The sequence below is a fragment of the Ambystoma mexicanum genome, chromosome 8 (assembly GCF_040938575.1).
Source record: "Ambystoma mexicanum isolate Mex_15411 chromosome 8, UKY_AmexF1_1, whole genome shotgun sequence".
Taxonomy (NCBI): Eukaryota; Metazoa; Chordata; class Amphibia; order Caudata; family Ambystomatidae; genus Ambystoma; species Ambystoma mexicanum.
This window is the reverse complement of record NC_090929.1, coordinates 6,888,839-6,913,369: the sequence shown is the minus strand read 5'-3', so window position 1 is coordinate 6,913,369 and position 24,531 is coordinate 6,888,839. Positions and strand designations below refer to the sequence as shown.

Here is a 24,531-nt window from a genome sequence, read left to right as displayed (position 1 = left end):
TGTCTTTTCAGCGCTCTCCTTCCCAGGGCCTTGTCGCCCGTGGCACTTATTCCTTACCGCCCTTGTACTTGTCCTGGTTCCTTCCTGGCTTCCTTCCTCCCGGGACTCTGCAAATTCTTGCTGTTCCTCCCTGGAATTGAATGCATACTCACCTCGGTCGGATTCACCTGCACGCTGGCGACGGAGGATATGCGACCGTGTCTCTACAAGACCCGAGCTGTCCGGAAGAAGGTAAAACCCCAGTCCAAGACGTTGAAAGATAAACAGGTGAGATTTCAGGCAAAGTGTTCCACTTCTTCACTTTAAAGGTACTGTGCAAACGCGGTCCCGAAAACTTTTTGGCCACAGAGAAAGTTTGTGAAACTTTCCCGACTTCGAAGGCTTGTCCTTCCCTAAACATTCGTCAAACTTTTTGCCTAGCCAAATTCGTCTAAAATCCGTGGCAAAGACTTAACCATTTACTACCAGAACTGTGCTATCCTATACAAAAGACTTGCAACCATTGATTTGGCCCAGGCCTATGAACTGAATTGCTGGTTGTAGTTTATTGAAACCCTTTGCCCTGTCTATGAAAGCATTTGGGCTGTCTATTTTCATAACCTTGTCTTTTTTATCCCTTTTTAAAGTATCTGAAGTGCCATTTTGCTCCCACTTCAGGGGAGCTGAACTTGTTCAGTAACTTATTTGGCTGTGTATTTGTAGTATAGTAGTGTATGATTCTGAGCTGCTCTTGCTAGTGGAATGTTTTCCAAATAACGGTGTAAACAAATGTATATTCTTTTACCAAGAAACCTTGAGTAAAGTGTTTGAATCACTGTATTTGTTGGTCCTTTGTGTAACTTGTTCTACTGCTCACTCAACTCTTGAGATATGTCTGGCTGCTCAGCCATCACTACCACTTTACTGTGTAGTACAGGCTTGTACCAAAGGTGAATTTGTACTGACACGTGTAGTCTTAATTGCATGTAGTGTTCCCAAAGGGTACTGCATGTGATTCTGCCTAACACCCACAAGTTCACCACACCCCACAAGCTCACCACATACCACAAGCTCACCACATCCCACTATCTCACCACATCCCACAAGCTCAGCACACCGCACACGCTCACCACATCCCACAAGTTCACCAAACCCCACAAGCTCACCAAATCCCACAAGGTCACCACATCCCACAAGCTCAGCACACCCACAGGCTCACCACATCCCACAAGCTCACCACAGCCACAGGATCACCATGCCTCACAAGCTCAGCACTTCCCACAAGCTCACCACATCCCCCAAGCTCACCACACCCACAAACTCACCACATCCCACAAGCTCAGCACGCCCCATAAGCTCACCACATACCACAAGCTCACCACACCTCACAGGCTCACCACACCCCACAGGCTCACCACATCATACAGGCTCACTACATCCCACAAGCTCACCACATCCCACAAGCTAAGCACACCCCAGAAGCTCAGCACACCCCAGAAGCTCAACACACCTCACAGGCTCACCACATCCCACACGCTCACCACACCCCAAAAGCTCACCACTCACAAGCTCAGCCCACCCCACAAGCTCAGCACACCCCACAAGCTCACCACACCCCAAAAGCTCAGCACACCACACATGCTCACCACATCCCACAAGCTCCCCACATCCCACAACCTCACCACATCCCACAGGACCACAACACCCCACAAGCTCACCACACCCCATAAGCTCACCAAATCCCACAAGCTCACCACACCCCACATGCTCAACACACCTCACATGCTCGCCACACCCCACAAGCTTGCCACACCCCACAAGCTCAGCACGCCACACATGCTCACCACATCCCACAAGCTCCCCACATCCCACAACCTCACCGCATCCCACAAGCTCAGCACACCCCACAAGCTCACCACATCCCACAAGCTCACCACACCTCACATGCTCGCCACACCCCACAAGCTTGCCACACCCAACAAGCTCAGCACACCACACATGCTCACCACATCCCACAAGCTCCCCACATCCCACAACCTCACCACATCCCACAAGCTCAGCACACCCCACAAGCTCACCACATCCCACAAGCTCAGCACACCCACAAGATCACCACATCCCACAAGCTCAGTACACCCGCAAGCTCAGCACACCCCACACGCTCACCATGTCCCACATGCGCACTACACCCCACAAGCTCACCACAGCCCACAAGCTCACTACATCCCTCAAGCTCAGCACACCCCACAGGCTCACCACACCCCACAAGCTCAGAACATCCCACACGCTCACCACATCCCACAAGATCACCTCACCCCAAAAGCTCACCACACCCAACAAGCTCACCACATCCCGCAAGCTTACCACACCCCACACACTCACCACATCCCACAAGCTCACCACATCCCACAAGCTCAGCACACCCCACAGGCTCACCACACCCCACAAGCTCAGCACATCCCACAAGCTCAGAACATCCCACAAGATCACCACGCCCACAAGCTCACCACACCCCACAAGCTCACCATATCCCACCATATCCCACAAGCTCACCACACCCCACATGCTTGCCATACCCCACAAGCTCACCACATCCCACAGGCTCACCACACCCCATATGCTCACCACATCCCACAAGCTCCCCTCACCCCACAGTCTCAGTGCACCCCTCAAGCTCAGCACACCCCACAAGCTCAGCACACCCCACAAGCTCACCACATCCCAAAAGCTCATCACCTTCCAAAATCTCATAACATACCACAAACTTGCCATATCTTATATAATCACCACATCCTAAAAGCTTGCTACACCCCACAATCTTTCCCATCACGCCCTGTAAGCTCAACATATCCTAGAGGCTTGTAATGTCCTACAAGTTCAGGCCATCCTACAATCACACCACATCCCACACGCTCATACATCTTACAAGCGCAATTCTCAAGCGCAGCACATCCTTCAAATTCATCACATCACACAAGCTCAACACACCATACAACCTGACCACATCTCACAAGCTCACCATATACAAGCGTACTATATTGTACAAGCACACCACATCCTACATGCTCATCACATCCCACAAGCTCACCACACTGTACAACCTGACTACATCCCACAAGTTCACAATATACTACAAGCTCACCACACCCCACAAGTACCCTACATCCCATAAGCTCCCCATATCCAAGTGCAATACATACATAAACAATTACAATTACAAGTTTATCAAATCCTACATGTCTACTGTATTCTAGTAGTATATCCCTTACCTTTAACCCCCCACAGCAAGAACCTAGCTGTATTTGTCCAACTCAGTCACTCACCGCTATCCCTTCAATGCAAACCCTTACTCGTAGCACTCCAATGAAAAAAAGCACATACTCCTACTCCTCCACTGCAGACACCCACTCTAACCCCTCTGCTGCAAACACTCACTCCTATACCGCCATTGTTCCAAGTGTGTAAAGGTAAGAAGAGGAGTTGTGTACGCTGCCTTCCTGGATCTAGCAAAGGCCTTTGACTCTATTGAACAACTTCTATTGTGGGCCAAACTTCAGAGACATGGTTTCCTGCCTTACCTCAATCGATTGTACGTCTGTATTCGAACACCAGGGCCTTTGTTAGAAGTCATTCTCTGTTAGTGAGTTTCCTACGAATAAAGAAGTGCCTCAGGGCTGCCCACTTGCCCCGCTTTTATTTATTATTTTTCTATCTGATTTTATGACACCCACACCTGGGTTGGATTCTTTACCCCCTAGTTTGAATGGGGTGCCGTATCCTTCACTCCCATATGCAGACGATGCAGCCCCTCTAGATCTGACTCCTAGGGGGCTGGCTAGTAGCATGGCCCATACATCTAAGTACTTCAAAAGCAATGGGGCGAAACTGAACTTAAATAAAACTAAGATTGTTGTTTTTGGTTTAAAACATGAAAATAAATATAACTGGTGCATAGACGGGATTAAGCTAAGAGTGGTGGGACTCATATTGCAATCTGGGCGTCGTGTTTGCAGGAAAATGCCAGCGGTCTTTGCATTTACCAATTCTGCAGCACCGCCTATGGACTAGTTCATGTGGTCTTAGACGATTTTGTCAAAATTGTGGCGATTTCTGCTTTGATAAAAGCATTCAAGCCGTTGAGGCTAAGATTTATTCTGCCATATTATATGGAAGTGAGCTGTGGGGAAGGGCAAGCGGGACTTCTTTGGACCGAGTACTCGGAATCTGCTTAAGAACATTGATAGGGGTGATCCCTAGCCCTCCAGGAACTCCCCTTGCATTAGAGCTGGTGGTACTCAGTATTGGGGTACAGGCTGAATTTAGGCTCTTAGGGTACTATCGCAAATTACATTCCTCTGTATCTCTGAATCCTAATATGTGAAGACACGGAAAAGACTGAGTGTCCCTGGCACAAGCATTGTGCCAGCGTGTGTAAGAAGTGGGGTGTCGCTCTTGGTGAGTTCAGGCGGGGTACAATCACCAAACATCAATTACTCATGAAAGCCAGAGGAAGAAACTTTGTGCTGCCAACAAATAGCGTGGAAAAAATGAGCTGCTTAGGGTTTTTAAGGCAGGCCCGTAGGATTTATTGTGAATATTTTGCTCTCAGTGCTGTCCATTCACTGACTATGATAAGTGTCAATGTTTTGCAAAAAACTGTATAAGCGGGCACCACCTTTAGGTAAATTAATTTCTTGATAATAAGTAAAGAGTCTCTTTAATTAATGTAATCATGTGAGTGTGGTGCAACCCACGCTGGCGCGCCTCCGTGCTGGCCATGTGTGATAATGACAGCGATAAATGATATGATTTTTAATTCTAAATTTTCTATAAGTGGTAGTGGCTCTGAGGAGGAGGATTAAATCCACTTTTTATTTTTTTGTCAAAAATTTTAGGATTTGAGACGTTTATGGCTGAAAAACTTTTACCGCTAATAACATCAGGCATGTTGCAGAGGCTATGAATTGTGTCCCGTCATGCGTAGATGTGCATTTCACACATGACCGATCTAGATGTGTTGTTGAAGCTTTTAATCGTTTGGTGAGAGTATTTTAATTGTGTTAGAAAATATGATGATTTTGTGTGAAATTTTATTTACTGTTAATGGTGAAACCCGAAATAAAGTACATTACTCTACCATTGCAGTAACTCATGCGTACACCCCCACAGCAATCACTCCCACTCATCACTCCCACAGCATTCACCACCACAGCAATCACTCCCACTCATCACTCCCACAGCAATCACCCCCACAGCAATCACTCCCACTCATCACTCCCACAGCAATCACCACCACAGCAATCACTCCCACTCATCACTCCCACAGCAATCACCACCACAGCAATTACCACCACAGCAATCACCACCACAGCAATCACTCCCACTCATCACTCCCACAGCAATCACCACCACAGCAATCACTCCCACTCATCACTCCCACAGCAATCACCACCGCAGCAATCACTCCCACTCATCACTCCCACAGCAATCACCACCACAGCAATCACTCCCACTCATCACTCCCACAGCAATCACCACCGCAGCAATCACTCCCACTCATCACTCCCACAGCAATCACCACCACAGCAATCACTCCCACTCATCACTCCCACAGCAATCACCACCGCAGCAATCACTCCCACTCATCACTCCCACAGCAATCACCACTGCAGCAATCACTCCCACTCATCACTCCTACAGCAACCACTCCCACAGCAATCACTCCCACAGCAATCACTCCCACTCATCACTCCCACAGCAATCACCACCACAGCAATCACTCCCACAGCAATCACCACTGCAGCAATCACTCCCACTCATCACTCCTACAGCAACCACTCCCACTCATCACTCCCACAGCAATCACTCCCACTCATCACTCCCACAGCAATCACCACCACAGCAATCACTCCCACAGCAATCACCACTGCAGCAATCACTCCCACTCATCACTCCCACAGCAATCACTCCCACTCATCACTCCCACAGCAATCACCACCACAGCAATCACTCCCACTCATCACTCCCACTCATCACTCCCACAGCAATCACCACCGCAGCAATCACTCCCACTCATCACTCCCACAGCAATCACCACCACAGCAATCACTCCCACTCATCACTCCCACAGCAATCACCACCACAGCAATCACTCCCACTCATCACTCCCACAGCAATCACCACCACAGCAATCACTCCCACTCATCACTCCCACTCATCACTCCCACAGCAATCACTCCCACTCATCACTCCCACAGCATTCACCCCCACAGCAATCACTCCCACTCATCACTCCCACAGCAATCACCACCGCAGCAATCACTCCCACTCATCACTCCCACAGCAATCACCACCACAGCAATCACTCCCACTCATCACTCCCACAGCAATCACCACCACAGCAATCACTCCCACTCATCACTCCCACAGCAATCACCACCGCAGCAATCACTCCCACTCATCACTCCCACAGCAATCACCACCACAGCAATCACTCCCACTCATCACTCCCACAGCAATCACCACCACAGCAATCACTCCCACTCATCACTCCCACAGCAATCACCACCGCAGCAATCACTCCCACTCATCACTCCCACAGCAATCACCACCACAGCAATCACTCCCACTCATCACTCCCACAGCAATCACCACCGCAGCAATCACTCCCACTCATCACTCCCACAGCAATCACCACCACAGCAATCACTCCCACTCATCACTCCCACAGCAATCACCACCGCAGCAATCACTCCCACTCATCACTCCCACAGCAATCACCACTGCAGCAATCACTCCCACTCATCACTCCTACAGCAACCACTCCCACTCATCACTCCCACAGCAATCACCACCACAGCAATCACTCCCACTCATCACTCCCACAGCAATCACCACCGCAGCAATCACTCCCACTCATCACTCCCACAGCAATCACCACCACAGCAATCACTCCCACTCATCACTCCCACAGCAATCACCACCACAGCAATCACTCCCACTCATCACTCCCACAGCAATCACCACCGCAGCAATCACTCCCACTCATCACTCCCACAGCAATCACCACCACAGCAATCACTCCCACTCATCACTCCCACAGCAATCACCACCGCAGCAATCACTCCCACTCATCACTCCCACAGCAATCACCACCACAGCAATCACTCCCACTCATCACTCCCACAGCAATCACCACCACAGCAATCACTCCCACTCATCACTCCCACAGCAATCACCACCGCAGCAATCACTCCCACTCATCACTCCCACAGCAATCACCACCACAGCAATCACTCCCACAGCAATCACCACCACAGCAATCACTCCCACTCATCACTCCCACAGCAATCACCACCGCAGCAATCACTCCCACTCATCACTCCCACAGCAATCACCACCACAGCAATCACTCCCACTCATCACTCCCACAGCAATCACCACCGCAGCAATCACTCCCACTCATCACTCCCACAGCAATCACCACCACAGCAATCACTCCCACTCATCACTCCCACAGCAATCACCACCGCAGCAATCACTCCCACTCATCACTCCCACAGCAATCACCACCGCAGCAATCACTCCCACTCATCACTCCTACAGCAACCACTCCCACTCATCACTCCCACACCAATCACTCCCACTCATCACTCCCACAGCAATCACCACCACAGCAATCACTCCCACAGCAATCACCACTGCAGCAATCACTCCCACTCATCACTCCTACAGCAACCACTCCCCCCACTCATCACTCCCACAGCAATCACTCCCACTCCTCACTCCCACAGCAATCACCACCACAGCAATCACTCCCACAGCAATCACCACTGCAGCAATCACTCCCACTCATCACTCCCACAGCAATCACTCCCACTCATCACTCCCACAGCAATCACCACCACAGCAATCACTCCCACTCATCACTCCCACTCATCACTCCCACAGCAATCACCACCGCAGCAATCACTCCCACTCATCACTCCCACAGCAATCACCACCACAGCAATCACTCCCACTCATCACTCCCACAGCAATCACCACCACAGCAATCACTCCCACTCATCACTCCCACAGCAATCACCACCACAGCAATCACTCCCACTCATCACTCCCACTCATCACTCCCACAGCAATCACTCCCACTCATCACTCCCACAGCATTCACCCCCACAGCAATCACTCCCACTCATCACTCCCACAGCAATCACTCCCACTCATCACTCCCACAGCAATCACCACCACAGCAATCACTCCCACTCATCACTCCTACAGCAATCACTCCCACTCATCACTCCCACAGCAATCACCACCACAGCAATCACTCCCACTCATCACTCCCACTCATCACTCCCACAGCAATCAACACCGCAGCAATCACTCCCACTCATCACTCCCACAGCAATCACCACCGCAGCAATCACTCCCACTCATCACTCCCACTCATCACTCCCACAGCAATCACTCCCACTCATCACTCCCACAGCATTCACCACCACAGCAATCACTCCCACTCATCACTCCCACAACAATCACCACCACAACAATCACTCCCACTCATCACTCCCACAGCAATCACTCCCACTCATCACTCCCACAGCAATCACTCCCACTCATCACTCCCACAGCAACATCCACTCATCACGCCACTGAAAACACACATCCGTCGCTTGCTCTTATACTGCAGTCACTCAGATGATATGATAGGTTATTTATAACGCGCTTAATGCCCAGAGGTTTCTAAGCGCGGACGCGTGGATAGAACCTGTGGTGCCCCGTGACGTCTTGCTTCCAAAGCTAGCGCATTGCCCCTGAGCTATCCTCCCGAGACTCATACTTACAGTCACTGCACTCACTCACCTGCACCCTTCCAGGTACTTTAAGGATTGCAAGGGGGGGCTTACCGATCATGAAGATGATCTTGGGGCGGGGTCTGCTGCGGTCGAAGATTTCGTACTCCTGAATCAGGCCGGTGCATTCTTTCATGTCGGAGTCACTCTCAATGGAAAATTGCGATTGGATTGGAGGCAGCCTCTCATATCGGCGACATGGTGTTGGCATTGCATCTGAAGGGAACCAAGTATGAGGTTAGAACATGCCACCTTCAGGGGCAAGATCCAAGCCCTTAGGACACCACCCAGCATGGCTGCACCCCGACCTAAGGAACATTAATGATGTATAGTCTGGACACCCAGAATGGCCTCTCAGGACTGGCACCCAGAGTGGCCTCTCAGGACTGGACACCCAGAGTGGCCTCTCAGGACTGGACACCCAGAGTGGCCTCTCAGGACTGAATACTCAGAGTGGCCTCTCAGGACTGGACACCCAGAGTGGTTTCTCAGGACTGGACACCCAGAGCGGCCTCTCAGGACTGGACACACAGAGTGGTTTCTCAGGACTGGACACCCAGAGCGGCCTCTCATGACAGGACACCCAGAGTGGCCTCTGTCCTTCAGGACTGGACACCCAGAGTGGCCTCTCAGGACTGGACACCGAGAGTGGCCTCTGTCCTTCAGGACTGGACACCCAGAGTGGTTTCTCAGGACTGGACACCCAGATTGGCCGGCCTCTGTTCTTCAGGACTGGACACCCAGAGTGGCTACTTTCCTTCAGTATCAAAAGAACAGAGACTGGGTCAAAGGCTGTCTCTCCCTGATATCACTGGAGCAGTTGTAGACAATATTCTAAGGCCTAGTGTAACATAATTAGATTACACCAGTAGTGCACAGAAATAAAGTTACAATATTTTTTTTTCTAGAAAAATAGACACATTGAGAACATTTAGACAATTACAATTGTGTTTAAAAATTCGACCACAATCTCTAGTGAACAGAGGTCAAATAAACTGGATTTGAAACATGACAAAGGATTCAATGTTAACATTTGTTTTGAGAGTGCTAGAAGCATCAGGTTGTTATAATGTTTCGTAATGAGCTATGATTAAATGTATGGCTCATATCAGGGCTTGTCGGCACTGTGTTAAGTGTTTCAAGTTCGGGCTGTTGGAAAACTATAATGTGGTCGGTGAGTAACGGAGTTCACAGAACAGTTCCGAACTCTCATCAGGACTTGACTTCTTTAGAGGCTGAGAAATGGGAAATTGTTGAATCAATCACGTACAGATGTCGAAAGCTGTCAGGTGCGGAAATACACAACGACCTGAAATGGTCAGAAAATGGCTCACTGTCTACTCTGTAAATAGATGCAGAAACTGGGTGTAGCACTTTAAAAGGTGAAGTACTTCCCATTTCTCAGCGGACCAGTTTGCAAGTCACTATTTACAGGTACTAGGCTCCTCCCAATGTTATATACTTCAGCTTTCATTGAAATAAACTTGAAGTAAAACCCTACCTGATTATTACCGGTCCCTTGTGTAGTTACACACTTGCCGCCCACAGCCCCAGAGCGCACTCGAACCGACAAGCGGTATGTTGACAAGGTTCCCTTTTTGCACTAGTTAACTAGAGCACGGCCATTTTCTGGTGGCACTCACTGACATTTCCTGTTTATATGATTTATCGACCAAATACTCTGTCCACTTCAAAGCCTCTAAAGAAGTCAAGTCCTGATGAGAGTTCGGAACTGTTCTGTGAACTCCGTTACTCACCGACCACATTATAGTTTTCCAACAGCCCGAACTTGAAACACTTAACACAGTGTCGACAAGCCCTGATATGAGCCATACATTAAATCACAGCTCATTATGAAACTTTAAAACAACCTGATGCTTCTAGCACTGTAAAAACAAATGTTAACATTGAATCCTTTGTCATCTTTTAAATCCACAGTTTATCTGACCTTTGTTCACTAGATATTGTGGTTGAATTTTTTTTTAAAATCAAATTTTTATTGCCATTTTTTGGTTATTACATTATGCATTCTGCTTCGTCAATCTTCACCCCAAAAACATTTAAACAATAACCCTTATTTCCCACCCCTCTCGCCCCACCCTAACCCGCAGCCGTAGATTGAGCATTGGTATTTAGTTCGTCCAGCAGGTTCACAGAGAGTGTTCCTAACCATAGTCTGGGTATCCACTTACTGGACCAATTTGGGTGGTCAAATACCCAAATCTTCCCTTGGATATTGTGTCTTCACGTTAGTATTTGGGCAATTTTATTTATAATAGTTCCTTAAAAAAACAAAAAGGTTTTGGAAACACTTCTGTTGTTTTGTCATAAAAGGCTGTCCTCAAGATGAAGCAACATTGACTTTATTAGGTTTTCCCTTGAGGGCAGGTTCTTTCTTTAAAAGACCACCACTTTTCCCTGATTAATGTATTTTCTGGGAGGTGGGTATATTTCGTATATCTGGGACCTACAGTCCTCGCGTCAGCTTCTTTTTTTATTTCTGTTTTGTTTTTTTTCTTTTGTCTTGCTGTTGTTAATATAGAAAGTTTTTCCTATATTTCTGTGTGTTTTATAGACAGCAATGATCCTTGATCAGTCCTTATCTTCATTAGGGTTGATGGTACTGTATTCTGACATATTGCGTTCAAGTATGCAGGTAGAGTGTTGTGATGAGCCGACCGGTTTCAGTGGTAGGAGACCACTTTCATCAGGGCTGAAAACAGTTTAATCATTTATGTTGCTGTTGGTGTTTTTTTAGGGCTAGAAATAGCTTCCTCACATGCATGCGGACCAGTCCCCCAATTATTTGGTGTCTTCTCTTCTTGGGAGGGTCCTAGATGTATGGATGTAGGTTTCAGTCCTACTGCAGGTGCCACTGTGAATCAGACCTCTGCACAGGGTACCTCGGCAGAGATCTCATTACAGCTTGTTGGGACATCTAGTGCTAGATTAGCACATAATCCACCATGCAGTCCCCATTGACTCAGGACCTGGATCAAGCATCAGGGATAATTACCACGGCCTGGGCTGCACCACTGCAACCTGGCAACATGTAAACACACAGCAGCACACTGCTATGTTGCCCGGTTGCAGTGGTGCAAGTGGTCCTGGGTCAATGGGGACTGCATGGTGGATTATGTTCTAATCTAGCACTAGATGTCCCAACAAGCTGTAATGAGATCTCTGTCGAGGTACCCTGTGCAGAGGTCTGATTCACAGTGGCACCTGCAGTAGGACTGAAACCTACATCCATACATCTAGGACCCTCCCAAGAAGAGAAGACACCAAATAATTGGGGGAGTGGTCTGCATGCATGTAAGGAAGCTATTTCTAGCCCTAAAAAAAAACCAACAGCAACATAAATGGTTAAACTGATTTCAGCCCTGATGAAAGTGGTCTCCTACCACTGAAACCGGTCGGCTCATCACAACACTGTACCTGCATACTTGAACGCAATATGTCAGAATACAGTACCATCAACCCTAATGAAGATAAGGACTGATCAAGGATCATTACTGTCTATAAAACACACAGAAATATAGGAAAAACGTTCTATATTAACAACAGCAAGACAAAAGAAAAAAACAAAACAGAAATAAAAAAAGAAGCTGACGCAAGGACTGTAGGTCCCAGATATACGAAATATACCCACCTCCCAGAAAATACATTAATCAGGGAAAAGTGGGGGTCTTTTAAAGAAAGAACCTGCCCTCAAGGGAAAACCTAATAAAGTCAATGTTGCTTCATCTTGAGGACAGCCTTTTATGACAAAACAACAGACGTGTTTCCAAAACCTTTTTGTTTTTTAAGGAACTATTATAAATAAAATTGCCCAAATCCTAACGTGAAGACCTAACCATAGTCTGACATAAAGTTCTTGCGCACAAATGTCTTAGGCTCAGCATGTTGAGGTCCCTGTGGGTCCCTAGGTGTTCTTTTATCGCTTCAGGTCGGACGTTCGTACTTCTCAAAAAAGGGAAGCCAGAGTTCTTCAGTGTTTTATTTAGATTCATCAAGGAATGTGTCAGGAACTCCATGTCGTAGATGGCCCGGAACTTGGAGACACCGTCTCTCTCCCCCGGCATGTGTGGGTTCTTCCACTTTTGGGCTAAGCAACACCTAGCTGCCACCAGCATGACCTGTAACATGTGGCCCTGAGTTTCTTCGTGGTTATCACCTACATCAATCCCAAAGAGGAGTACCCAAGGGCAGAGGGGCCTGCACACACCGTCGACCCCTTTGATCCAAGATAGGACCTCTCCCCAATATGTCTGTACCCTAGGGCATGTCCACCACAACTGTATGTAGTCACCTTTCGTTTTACGGCATTCCAACAATGTGGGTCGTATCCTGGTCTCATTCTGGCGATCCTCTGGAGGGTGAGGGGGGTAGTGCCACCTATGCAGTACCTTTAGGGCTTGGTGTCGGTATTGAAGCGAGGTCGTTGAGCGGATGGCTCGGCTACACATCTTGGACCACCTCTTGTCATCTATTGCCCCTCCCAGGTCCTTCTCCCATTGTGTCCGGGCTGGTGGGGGTTCCCCAGGGACCGAGAACAGAAGGAGTTTATAGAGGCGAAATATGAACCCCCTAGAGCTCTGGGTGGAGACGAGCATTTTCTCAAAATCTGCTAGGTCTCTCCTGAGGGTGTCTGCCCATGAGGGTTCAGTGAGGACTCCCTTGAGCTGGAGGTAGCGGAACGGTGATAGCTTGCCCAGCCCCAGGGCCTCCCCCAGGTCTAGTAGGGGCATGAAGGATCCTCCCACCCACAAGTGACCCGCCTTGTACCATTGTTGGTAGTCGGCTGTTTTGGCCACCTTCTCTATAAACGGGGAGGCCCAAATGCAGCTCAGCGGGGAGGGCCAAGTGGTGAGCCATCTATTGTAGACTCCTTCCTTCCAAATCGACCACAAAACCCCCAGTACCCGATGGTGTAAGACCCGTCTTGGGACACGTGATCTTGGGACCCACAGCCACTCATCCAGCATGACCGGGGCGAGTACCCTGTTGTCCATCATCACCCACTGCTTTTCTGTCCCAGGATTAAAGTGGTCCGTAAGGATTCTCAGCTGGGCTGCCTTATAATATGTTTCAAAGTCTGGGAACCCCACCCCTCCGTCCTCCTTGGGCCTTGTTAGGACCTTGTATGAGATCCTGTGTTTCTTGCCTGCCCAGAGAAATCTAAGAAGGGTACGTTTTATTGCTGTTAGAAAGGTCTTGGGCACTTGGACGGGGAGCATCTGAAACAGGAATAAGAATTTAGGGAGGACTACCATTTTAATCAAATTGAGACGGGCCATCCACGAGAACCCTGAGCCCGCCCATCTCTTTATATCCCTCTTGACCTCTGTCCAGAGTGGGGTGAAGTTGTTGGGGAAGAGATCCGTGGGGTTGGGTGTGACCTGAACTCCGAGGTATCGGAATCCGTCCCTCTGGAGTCGGAAGGGGAGCCCTTCTACGTATTCTGTCTCAGTTTCTGATAACTGTCCCCCTATGAATGCCACCGATTTACCCAGATTAACCTTGAATCCTGAGAGATCTCCGTAGCGCATAAACCACGCAGGATCTGGGGAACCGTTTGTGAGGGTTTTGTGATATAGAGGAGCGCATCATCGGCAAATAGGCTAATTTTACAGTGGGAATCACCTATTCGTACTCCGTTGATTGCTTCGTTATTCCGAACCGAGATCGCGCAGGGCTCCATGACCAAGGCATATGTTAGGGGCGATAGTGGGCAGCCTTGTCTCGTTCCTCTCTCTAGCGGATTCTGTCCCATTAGCGACCACCTTGGCAGAAGGGGCGGAGTATAATGCTGGCATCCATCCCAACCATCTTTGTCCCATCCCTACCACGGAGAAGACCTCCCCATGAATCCCCAACTAACCCTATCGAAGGCCTTCTCTGTGTCAAGTGCCAGCAACAGAGCCCTTTCATCGCGGACCATCTTTGAGTTTAGTACATGGAGGGTTTTGCTCATGCTGTCGGAGCCTTGCCTATTGAGAATGAATCCCGTCTGGTCTGGGTTGACCAGGCGGGGCAAGAATTTCTCTAATCGGGTGGCCAGAATCCTGGTGAAGATCTTGGCATCGAGTTTCAGGAGGGAAATGGGCCTGTATGATCCGCAGTTTGTCAGGTCTCTACCTGGTTTGGGTATTACAGTGATGAGAGCCTGCAGAAAGGTGGGCGGGATTGTGTCTTGATTTCTAACTTTATTAAACAGTTTGACTAGGGGCTCCGTTAGGGTGGATTGGTATTGTTTATAGAAATCTGCCGTGTACCCATCTCCCCCCGGGCCTTCCCCACTTTTAATCTCTTAATGGCGGCCTCGACCTCTTCCCCCATTATATCCCTTGCAATTACACCTCGGTCAGTCAGGGTAGTGGGTGTTCCGTTAAGTATGCCTGGATCCCCTCCACTGATTGCCCCTCCCTGCTTTGTATAGAGTTCCCTATAAAAGTCTGCTAAGCAGCCTACTATTTCTTCCTGCTTAATGCGCACGTTGCCCCCCCATCCCTGGTGGGTCGCACCCTCTTCTCCATTCTACATCCCCTGGCTCTACGCGCAAGTAGAGTTCCTACTCTGTCCCCCCTTTCATAGTATCTTTGGTGCGTGTATCTCAATTTCTTAACCACCTCCCCTATGAGGACTGTATGAAGTGCTTGCTTCTTCTCTTGCATTTCTACCAGGAGGGTTTCCCTGTTTTCCCCGGTGAGGTTGAGCCTTGCCCGGAGAGCTTTCAACTCTGCTCGTAACTTGGTTTCAATAAGCCCTCTTTCCCGCTTGTGCCTGGAGCCCTCAGTTATAAGGAGACCCCGGAAGGAGGCCTTTGCCGCCTCCCACACCGTCACCATGTCGGTTTCCACATTGTCGTTTGTCTCGAAGTAGGCTACCATTTCGTTCCTTAGGAAGTCTCTAAATACTGGGTCTCTCGAGAGTGTGTCGTTACAGCGCCAGCGTGAGGATCTCGGGGACAGGGGCAGTGACCAACTTGCCACCAGCAGCTCGCGGTCCGACCATGTTATTGCTTCCACCTTGGGGAGCTTAGCCACCCCTCCACCCTCCTCTGAGGTTAAGAGCAAGTCAATTCTCGTGTAGGTATAGTGTGGGGGAGAGAAGAAAGTGTATCCCCCCGAGCCCGGGTAAGCCGTGTGCCATACGTCTACCCAATAGGGTTCTTTTAGAAGGGTCTGCAGTGCTATGTTGTCTTTAGTGGTCTCTTTTGACCCCCCTCCTCTCGCCGTCCACCAGTCCAATTTGGGGTCCATAATGAGATTGAAATCCCCGCCCAATATCCTGGCCCCCTCTGCCCATTCGTCCATTACCCTAAAGATCTGGGACAAAACCGTATTTGGCCAGAGTTGGGTGCGTAAAGGGTGGCCAAAATGATGAGTTCACCCTCGCAGGTGCCCTTGATCCCCAGGAATCGCCCCCCAAAGCCCCTCTTGGTTTCTATGTTTGTGAGGTGGAATGTCTTCTTCAGGAGAATCCCCACCCCTTCCTTCTTTGAGCTTCTATTGATGCCCAGAAGTTGCTCCCGATTTCTTTCCCTTTAATGGGCGACTCTTTCCCCTGTTTATAGTGGGTTTCCTGTAAGAAGAGTACCATTAACTGTTGTTTGTTGAACATGTTACTGGTCAGCGATCTTTTGTTTTGGGAAGTTTAGGCCTTTGACATTGAGTGCGCCTATCCTACCTTCAACCATTGCCGTCCTTGGTGTCGTTCTCTAAATGCTCCTTCATTTGGTTTCAGAGAGGGACCTGTTGTGAAGCCTGGAACCCTGGCTCGATTTGGCTGACCCCCTCCTCTTAACCCCCCCAAGTGTCTCCCCCTACCCCTTTTGTTGGTCTCCCCCCTCCATCCCGCCCTATGCCGCCCTCACCCACACCCTTGTTCCCTCTCCCCCTTTACCCCCCCATTGTAAGGCGTTTGTCTACGTCCCCCAACACTTGTCGGGGTTGGTGAACGAACCACCAAGGTCTCTACCCCAGCCCCGGGTAGATTAAGTGCTCGGGGTTCCCATCCCTGTCATCATGTGTGAGGTGATCCCGTGCTTTCCTCAGCATGGGTGTCCAAAGCGGGATCTTTAGTCTGTTATCCCCTCCCTCTGTCCATATTATTGAACTTGGACCCTATATCTGGGTCCGCAAACAATTTGGTTACCATTCAAGAAACAACAACTGGCCCCATAACCTTGAGGGCCGAACACGGCGCCAACGTGGCGCATAGCTATAATGCCACAGGGCCCTGACCCTCAACACCATAGGTGCCTCCACTCCGCACCGTCATCCCGAAAAGACGCTTGCCCGGTTCTTGGTAAGTAATACCATGGTCACTTCAGGTGTCTCTCAGAGGTTGATGATGGGTGTCTGGTTTTTAGGAACTTGCGGGCTCCCCTCACATTTGCTTTACCACTGAGGTTATCCAGTCTGCCGGGACCCCGTGGTGGATCTCGAGGGCCTCCTTCTCGGCTACCTGAGTAGCCGGCCCGGTCATTCACTAGGTCCTCCGTGACCCGTTGAATGTCCTCCTCGGAAACCAGGTGGTGTCTTTCCCCCATCCATTCGAATGCCAAATAAAAGGGGTGGCCCCAGCGGTATCTGACCCCCTTTCCCTGAAGCCATCTGGTGAGATTACCACATTTCTTCCTCATCAGCAAGGTGAGGGCTGAGAGGTCCTGGAAAATAGCCACCTTAGAGTCTCCGTATTGTATGTTTCCGAGATGCCTAGCTTTCTCCAAGATCTTGGCTTTGTCCTTATAGTTGTGCAGCCGGGCCAGCACCGAGCGGGGGCTCTTACCCCCTCCTACAGCGTGGTGGACTCTGTCGAATTTGATCTCCTCATTTGCTTCCGCTCCCAGGACAATCCGTATAATGTCAGGTACCTTGCCCTCTAGGCCTTGTGGGCTTTCGCCCTCGGATTCCGCCAAAGATGCCCAGATTATTTCTCCTCTCCCAGTTTTCCATGTCATCCACCTTGAACCGTAGTTCCTCCTCGCGGCCTTGCATCTCTTGGAACCTAGCTTCCATTCGAGTTTCCAGGAGCGCTGTGGAGAGCTGGTTATTTTCAACTCCCTTCATACGGTCCTCCAAGGTGGTGACTTTTGTTGTAAGGTCTGCCAGCTTAGCTCCCATGTCAGTTCTCATACCCCTGATTTCTTCCAGGATCGTCTGGATATTATTCTGGATGGCCCCAAGATCCGGGGCCAGAGTGGACGGGCCCCCGGCAGCCATCCTGTCCTCAGTTGCCTGGAATTGGTACTTGGAAAAGGTTTCCTTCCAGTTTATGGGAGTCGTATCTGGCTCAAGTGGCCGGTGTGGCAGTCGTGGTTCCACAGGGGTCTTTTTTCAGTTTTTTTTTCATGGTGTAGGGAGTTGGGGCGCTGCGCCCGCCGGGGGTGGCTTCGAGGGCTGGATGACTCTCTTGGCAGGTATCCAGGTATTCTTATGATGCTCATATTTGGGTCCCCAGGTGGGCGCTGTAGTCTTTTACTGGAGCTGTTGGCGGGTCCCCGGCATGTACCGGGGCCGGCGGGGTGTGCGATGTGGATGTAGGGGTCGCCGATCTCAATCAGATGGGCCAACCCCCCCTGATCCGGGTCTGTGGGTTCGCTGAGTTAACGCTTCCAAATGAAGCCCTGGGTATGTCCCCCCTGCGGTGATGAAAGGGGCGTGCTCCCACAACGGCCCAGGCTGGGGGGGGACTCCACTGGGGGTATGCGGCCTGAGTGTCGTGAAATTCCTAGTGTTGCCCCCCAGGCAGTGGGGCCTGTTTGGCGGTAATCCTCAAGGGAAGAAGCCCAAGTCCCAAGATGTGTGCTGAGGGGCCCTCGTGTGGGCAATTTGTCCGCGTCGGCAGGTCACTTCCTTTATGGTCCATGTTGGGGGCCCCCAGTGTCCAGAGTTCTGTTACGGCTGCACCCACCCCTCTCCTCACCTTACTCCTGATGGTTCTGTGTATGGGGGGTGTATGGGCGCGCTCCCGCGTCGGCCCTGGTGGTAATGAGCCTCCTTATGGATGGGGCCGGCAGTCTGGCAAGTGGGGGGGTGGTCATGGGCCCGTGGGCCCTCTTCAGTAATATAGAGTGGAAGCGCTGTGGCCCCTCCTCGCGGATCGCGCGCCCTCCCCACCGTCTCCGTGGGGCTGCCGATGCAGGTCTCAGTGAGCGCGGCCCTGGGCGGGGGGGCCCCTCCAGGACCGGAGCGGGCTCGCATGCTGCGGGTTGTTCCCCTTCACGTCACACTTCAGGGCTCCTTCTGACTCCGCACAGCGATGGCCCGGGCGTGCTGGTGGCCAGTTCGCTTTGCCGCGTTGGGCTTTCCCAGGCTGCAACGGGTGCCGGTGCTGTTGTAGGCTGCCTGCGGCGCGCTGGTGGGGGAGGGAGAGCTCCAAAGCTCTGTTGGTGTTTCTCCTCTTTGGGGGCACCTCCAAGCCTGGGGATTGTTTCATATGGTGTGTTGCGGGTTCACCGAGCCGTATCTTGCATTAATTAACGGGATGGGGCCCTTCTCTGCAGTTTCTCAGCCGTTTTCCCGGGGCTGGTTGTGGAGCTAATGGCTCAGGCAGCCATCATGCCTGCGCCCCCTGGTGGCATCTGTCGAATTTTTAAACATAATTGTAATTGTTTAAATGTTCTCAATGTGTCTATTTTTCTAGAATACATTTATTTTTACTTTATTTCTGTGCACCACTGGTGTGATCTAATTATGTTACACCAGGCTTTAGAATCTTGTCTACAACTGCTCCAGCGCTATCAGGGAGAGACAGCCTTTGACACAGTCTCTGTTCTTTTGATACTGTCACAACCCTCATGAGTCAGGCCCCCTCGTTACCAAAAAAGAGGGTACCATAGCCTTTGGTTTTTGTCTCTCTGTCCCTCAGGACTGGACACTCAGAGTGGCCAGCCTCTGTTCTTCAGGACTGGACACTCAGAGTGGCCAACCTCTGTTCTTCAGGGCTGGACACCCAGAGTGGCCAGCCTCTGTCCCTCAGGACTGGACACTCAGAGTGGCCAGCCTCTGTTCTTCAGGACTGGACACCCAGAGTGGCCTCTCAGGACTGGATCCGTGCATTGCCATCCACCTCTACACAGTGAGTCCCCGTGCATTGAGGGCGCACCTGCATCATCAGAGACTTTAGAAGGGGGCATCTTAGGGCCTGAAGATGGACAACCTTCAACTCTCCTGTGAAAGGCATTGGGGGTGGGGGGGTCAAAGTGGGAAATGGCACCAAAAATGCAAATGTGTTTTCCATCAACGGTAGTGTCTAGTATCCGGATAAACAGCTGCCGACGCCCTATTACCACCAATCAGAATGCAAGGTGGGGAGTGTGTCTGGGAGCTCTGGTACTGGTGAAGGGGCCCCTCATGCCGGAGCTTAGGAGATGCACCTGCTTTCTGGGGACCCCCCACTATTGTCACTTCTATTTATTTGTGTGATGAACTACATATCCGTGAATCGCTCGTATACATTTCTAACCTGACCCCGGAATATCCCGTACCAGTCGGCGCTGTGTGTCCCCCATGGCAATGAGGGGCATCTGCGGCCCAGGACCACCGGCCTACCAGTGCCTTCAGACCAGATCCATAGGCTCCCCAATGCCGATTCAGAGAGGGAGTCACGGCAAGTCCATACCCCATCCACAGGAGGAGTGAAGCCCGGTACATTTGAAAGGAAGGGCTGTGGAGAGGAGGAACTGGTGGCAGAGCGGTCCCACTAGCCCTGCCTCTGATCCCTGCCAGGTCCGAAGCCCAGCAACCACAGCCGGTGAGTGGTGTGGGGGATCCTGTGGGCGCGGCGGACCCCTAGCCCTGCCTCGGCAACTGGGTGCTGGGGAAGCACGAAAAGGCCCAGGAGAGGGTTCGGCCACAGAGCCCAGGGCTCGAATCAGCCACAGATGCCTGTGTGCGAGGCCCAGAGAAGCCATTGCAAGTCCCAGCCCGAGGCTGACGGCGCGCACAGCAGACACGGTCGTAGGCCGTTCTCCCCACCATTTCACTGTCAAAAGAAAGCGAGAAAAGGGAAAGCAACACGTGGGCCACCCCACATCCATGACTGCATCCCTAAAGGACACAGATACAGTCACCGACCAAGATGTCGGAAGAAGAGAACCTGACCGTACCCATCACTCCAGCAGGAAGTCTACCTTCAAGACTGCAAGACCATCTCATCACACGTTTGCCCACACACCTTGATCTGTCGGAAAAGAGCAGTTTGGGTCCCCAATGGAAAAGGTGGGTCAGGGATTTCGAGGTGTGCATAAAAGCCATCGGTCCTCTGGAAGAGGACAACAAACACAGCCTCCTCACATTATCCATAGGCCCCAAGGTAAGAGACACTGTAGAGGAATTCCCAACGGGGACAACGGATACCTACACCAATCTCGGGACAGCTCTCACTGACTACTTCACGCCACACACCAGCGTAGACTACTAAAGATGCATCTTTCACACCACCAAACGAGAACATATACAAATTAGACATGACACAGGCAAGCAAAGGAAACAGTGAACCCTTTTGCTACAGGTGTGGATATGAATTCCCCATGTGGGCACATCCCTAGCCATCGGACAGCAATGCTCAGCATGTGGCATAGATAACCATTTCCAAGCGGTATGCCACATGTACCGTAGCCAAGCAAGAGGTGAAGGCAATGGAGGAAGACCATCACAGAGTACAGAGAAACAAACACAAAGCCCCTCAGGAACGTCAACCCAACCTACGAGCCACCTCACTAAAGACACAGTGATGACAGAGAAGAAAGGAAACCACAAGATAGGACATTGAGAGAATGGAGATTGAGCAAATCAGTGACGTCCAGGCCCAGGAGAAGACCCGAGAGATACATTTGATACCTTGTCGACCGTTCACAAACAGATAGTAGATCCAGTGCATCATCAGAAGAAGAGTCTAGGAGAAAGGAAAGACCCAGAGAAAAGCCACGGAAAAGAGGCTACCTCTATGCACTGGGTAACCTGACAGCAAAAGAACATAGCCCAATCTTACTCCTCCAGATAAACGACATGGCGGCCAAATTCTTAGTGGACACTGGAGCAACAGTAAATGTAATAAGTGAAGAGGTCTACAACAACTTGCCTCATGTCCCAGCAGTGGTACACATCTATCCATATGGGTCAAAGAACCCACTGCCCAGCAAAGGATGCTTCATGGCATTGTGCATATACAAGGCACAAAGAAAATACCCATACATGTTTTAGAAGCTTCAATCGATAGTGGCTGCATTTTAAGCTTCGAAGCCGCAATAGACATGGGTCTCATACGTGTGCTCTGCAGACTCATGGCCCACAAATATCTGGACCCATCCACAAAAATAGAACAACTCTTTCCATCATTATTCAAGGTCTTGGGCAAACTCAAAGACTGGCAGATCAACCTGCACATTGACCAACTAGTCATCATAGAGCCAGCGGAAGGCCCCACACCATGGGTATCACCCATTGTCCCAGTACCAAAGACAGACTCTTATGACATCAGAATATGTGTGGACATACGACGGCCAAACAAAGCCATACTCAGGGAACGTCATCCAGCTCCCCGCATTACCGACATGGTACACCTGATAAATGGTGCCACAGTATTCTCAAAATTGGACCTCAACAAGGAATACCATCAACTGGAACTGAGCAAGGAGTCATGATATATTTATTTATTTATTTGCATTTATAAAGCGCACAGAGCTGCCCTGAGGCATCGTGGCGCTGTTACAGAAGGCTTGAACTTAGCATAGGTAGGGTGTAACATTCGGTAGCAGGGGTACATTGACAGGGTAGGAGACAATGAGGTTATGCGTTGCTGTGTTTACAGTGCAAGCATACTATGCATGTTGGTTTGGAGACATTTAGCAGAAAAGCAAGGTTTTTAGGTTTTTATGAAAGGTGGTATAGGATTTTTCATTCCTAAGTGAAGTTGGCAGGGCGTTCCAGTGTTTGGGTGTGAGATATTGGAAGCTGGATCCTCCGGCTCTGGTTCTTTTGAATGTGGGAACATAGATCTGGTTGGCGCGGTGAGCTCTGGTAGGTCTGATGGAGGTGTTGAGGGTGATTCTATCAGAGAGATAGGGTGGGGCATCTAGTGTGAGGCACCTGTGAGTGATGGCTATGGCTTTAAATAGTATGCATTCCTTTACCGGTAGCCAGTGTACATTTTTCCTGGATTCAGAGATGTGTTCCCTTTTGGGAATAGTCAGAGCCGCCCGGAGCTCGTTATTTTGCGTGATTTGTAGTTTTTTTATGTTGTTGACAGAGGTGCCCAGGAAGAGGGCATTACAGTAGTCCAGTTTGGTACCTATTGTGGCTCTGGCTATGGATAGGCAGTTTTTGGTAGATATAAATGGTTTGACTGTGTTGATGATCTTGCCGGTGAGTGCTGAGGAGGAGGCTATGGTGTTAACCTGGCGGGACATAGATAGTGTGGCATCTAGGTGAACCCCTAGGGTTTTGACAGTCTTGGAGACTGTGATGATGGAGTTATCAATGTGAAAGGATTTATATTGAGGGGGGAGTTTGTTGAGAGTTTCGCTGGTCCCTACTATGAGGATCTCGGTTTTATCCCCATTTAGGCAAAGGCCGTTGGCAGCCATCCAGGTTTGGATGGCTGTGAAAATTTTGGTTAGGCCTGCTGCGTCTTCTTCATAAGTCCCTGTTAGTCGGAGTAGTACCTGCGTGTCGTCCGCGTAGTTGGTATACGCTATGTTGCGACAGTCGAGGTCATTGAAGAGTGGGAGCTTGAATATATTGTAGAGTTTAGGGGCGGTGCAGGAGCCCTGCGGGACGCCGCATTGGATGATGGTGGGGGTTGCCGAGGCGGTTTCTGAAAAGACCTTCATGAGTCTGCCATTTAGGAACAATGCCACCCAAGGGATAGCTTCTGAGGAGAAATGTGCTTCATTTTTTAGGTGCATCCCTAGGATATCATGGTTGACAAGGTCAAAGACAGCGGATAAATCCAGTAGGAGAAGGAGTGCCGGTTTGCCTTTGTCCAAGATGTCCCCAAGTTGTATTTTTAAGTCGAGTAGGGCTGACTCTGTCCCGTGACCTGGCCGGAATCCTGATTGTCGTTTACCTAGGATGTTGTTGGTTTCGAGGTATTCCTGGATTTGCGTGTACGCAATTTTGTCCAGAATCTTGACCAGGAACGGCACAGTGATAATGGGCCTATAGTTATTAGCAACTTCTGGGTCAAGGGTAGTTTTTTTTTATAAGGGTGCGTACCCAGGTTTCTTTTAGACTATCTGGAACTTTGTTGGCATTGAAGGAAGCGTTGATGAAGGATTTGAAGAAGGGGGTGAGTGTTTCGGAGACATCTTTAATGAGGCTGGCTGGGCATGGGTCCCCTTTGCAGTTGGATGGTTTAATCCTGTTCATTATCTCGGAGACTTCTTGATCCGTTACTTCCCTGAATTTGAAGGGGGTAATGGTGGCTCTGGTCGGATGGGGCATTGGGTAGGAGGTGGGTGGGTGGGTAGGGGTGGTGGTGGGTTCAAAAAGTTGTGATAGGTTTTTGTGGTGTTCCTTGATTTTAGTTTGGAGGAGTTCAATTCTGAGGGGTCGGAGGTCAGAGGTCTTAAGGTCAGTTGTGAGGACGCTAAGGTGGAGGGTGATCTTGTCTTTAGTGAGGTTTTTTTTTATAACCACGTTTGTCACCCACCTAGGTCTTTGCAGGTACAAACGTCTCAATTTTGGTG

General features: G+C 50.1%; 1 protein-coding gene across 2 annotated transcripts in view; it reads right to left on the bottom strand.

Annotated features, from left to right (window-relative positions):
• AK1 (adenylate kinase 1) overlaps positions 1 to 24,531 on the bottom strand; it is a 1,026,690-nt gene that overhangs the window by 787,875 nt on the left and 214,284 nt on the right. For both annotated transcript variants that reach the window (XM_069609116.1, XM_069609117.1), the window contains exon 3: positions 8,886 to 9,047. In XM_069609116.1, the coding sequence (XP_069465217.1) occupies positions 8,886 to 9,047 (162 nt within the window). The remainder of the gene's footprint in view (positions 1 to 8,885; positions 9,048 to 24,531) is intronic.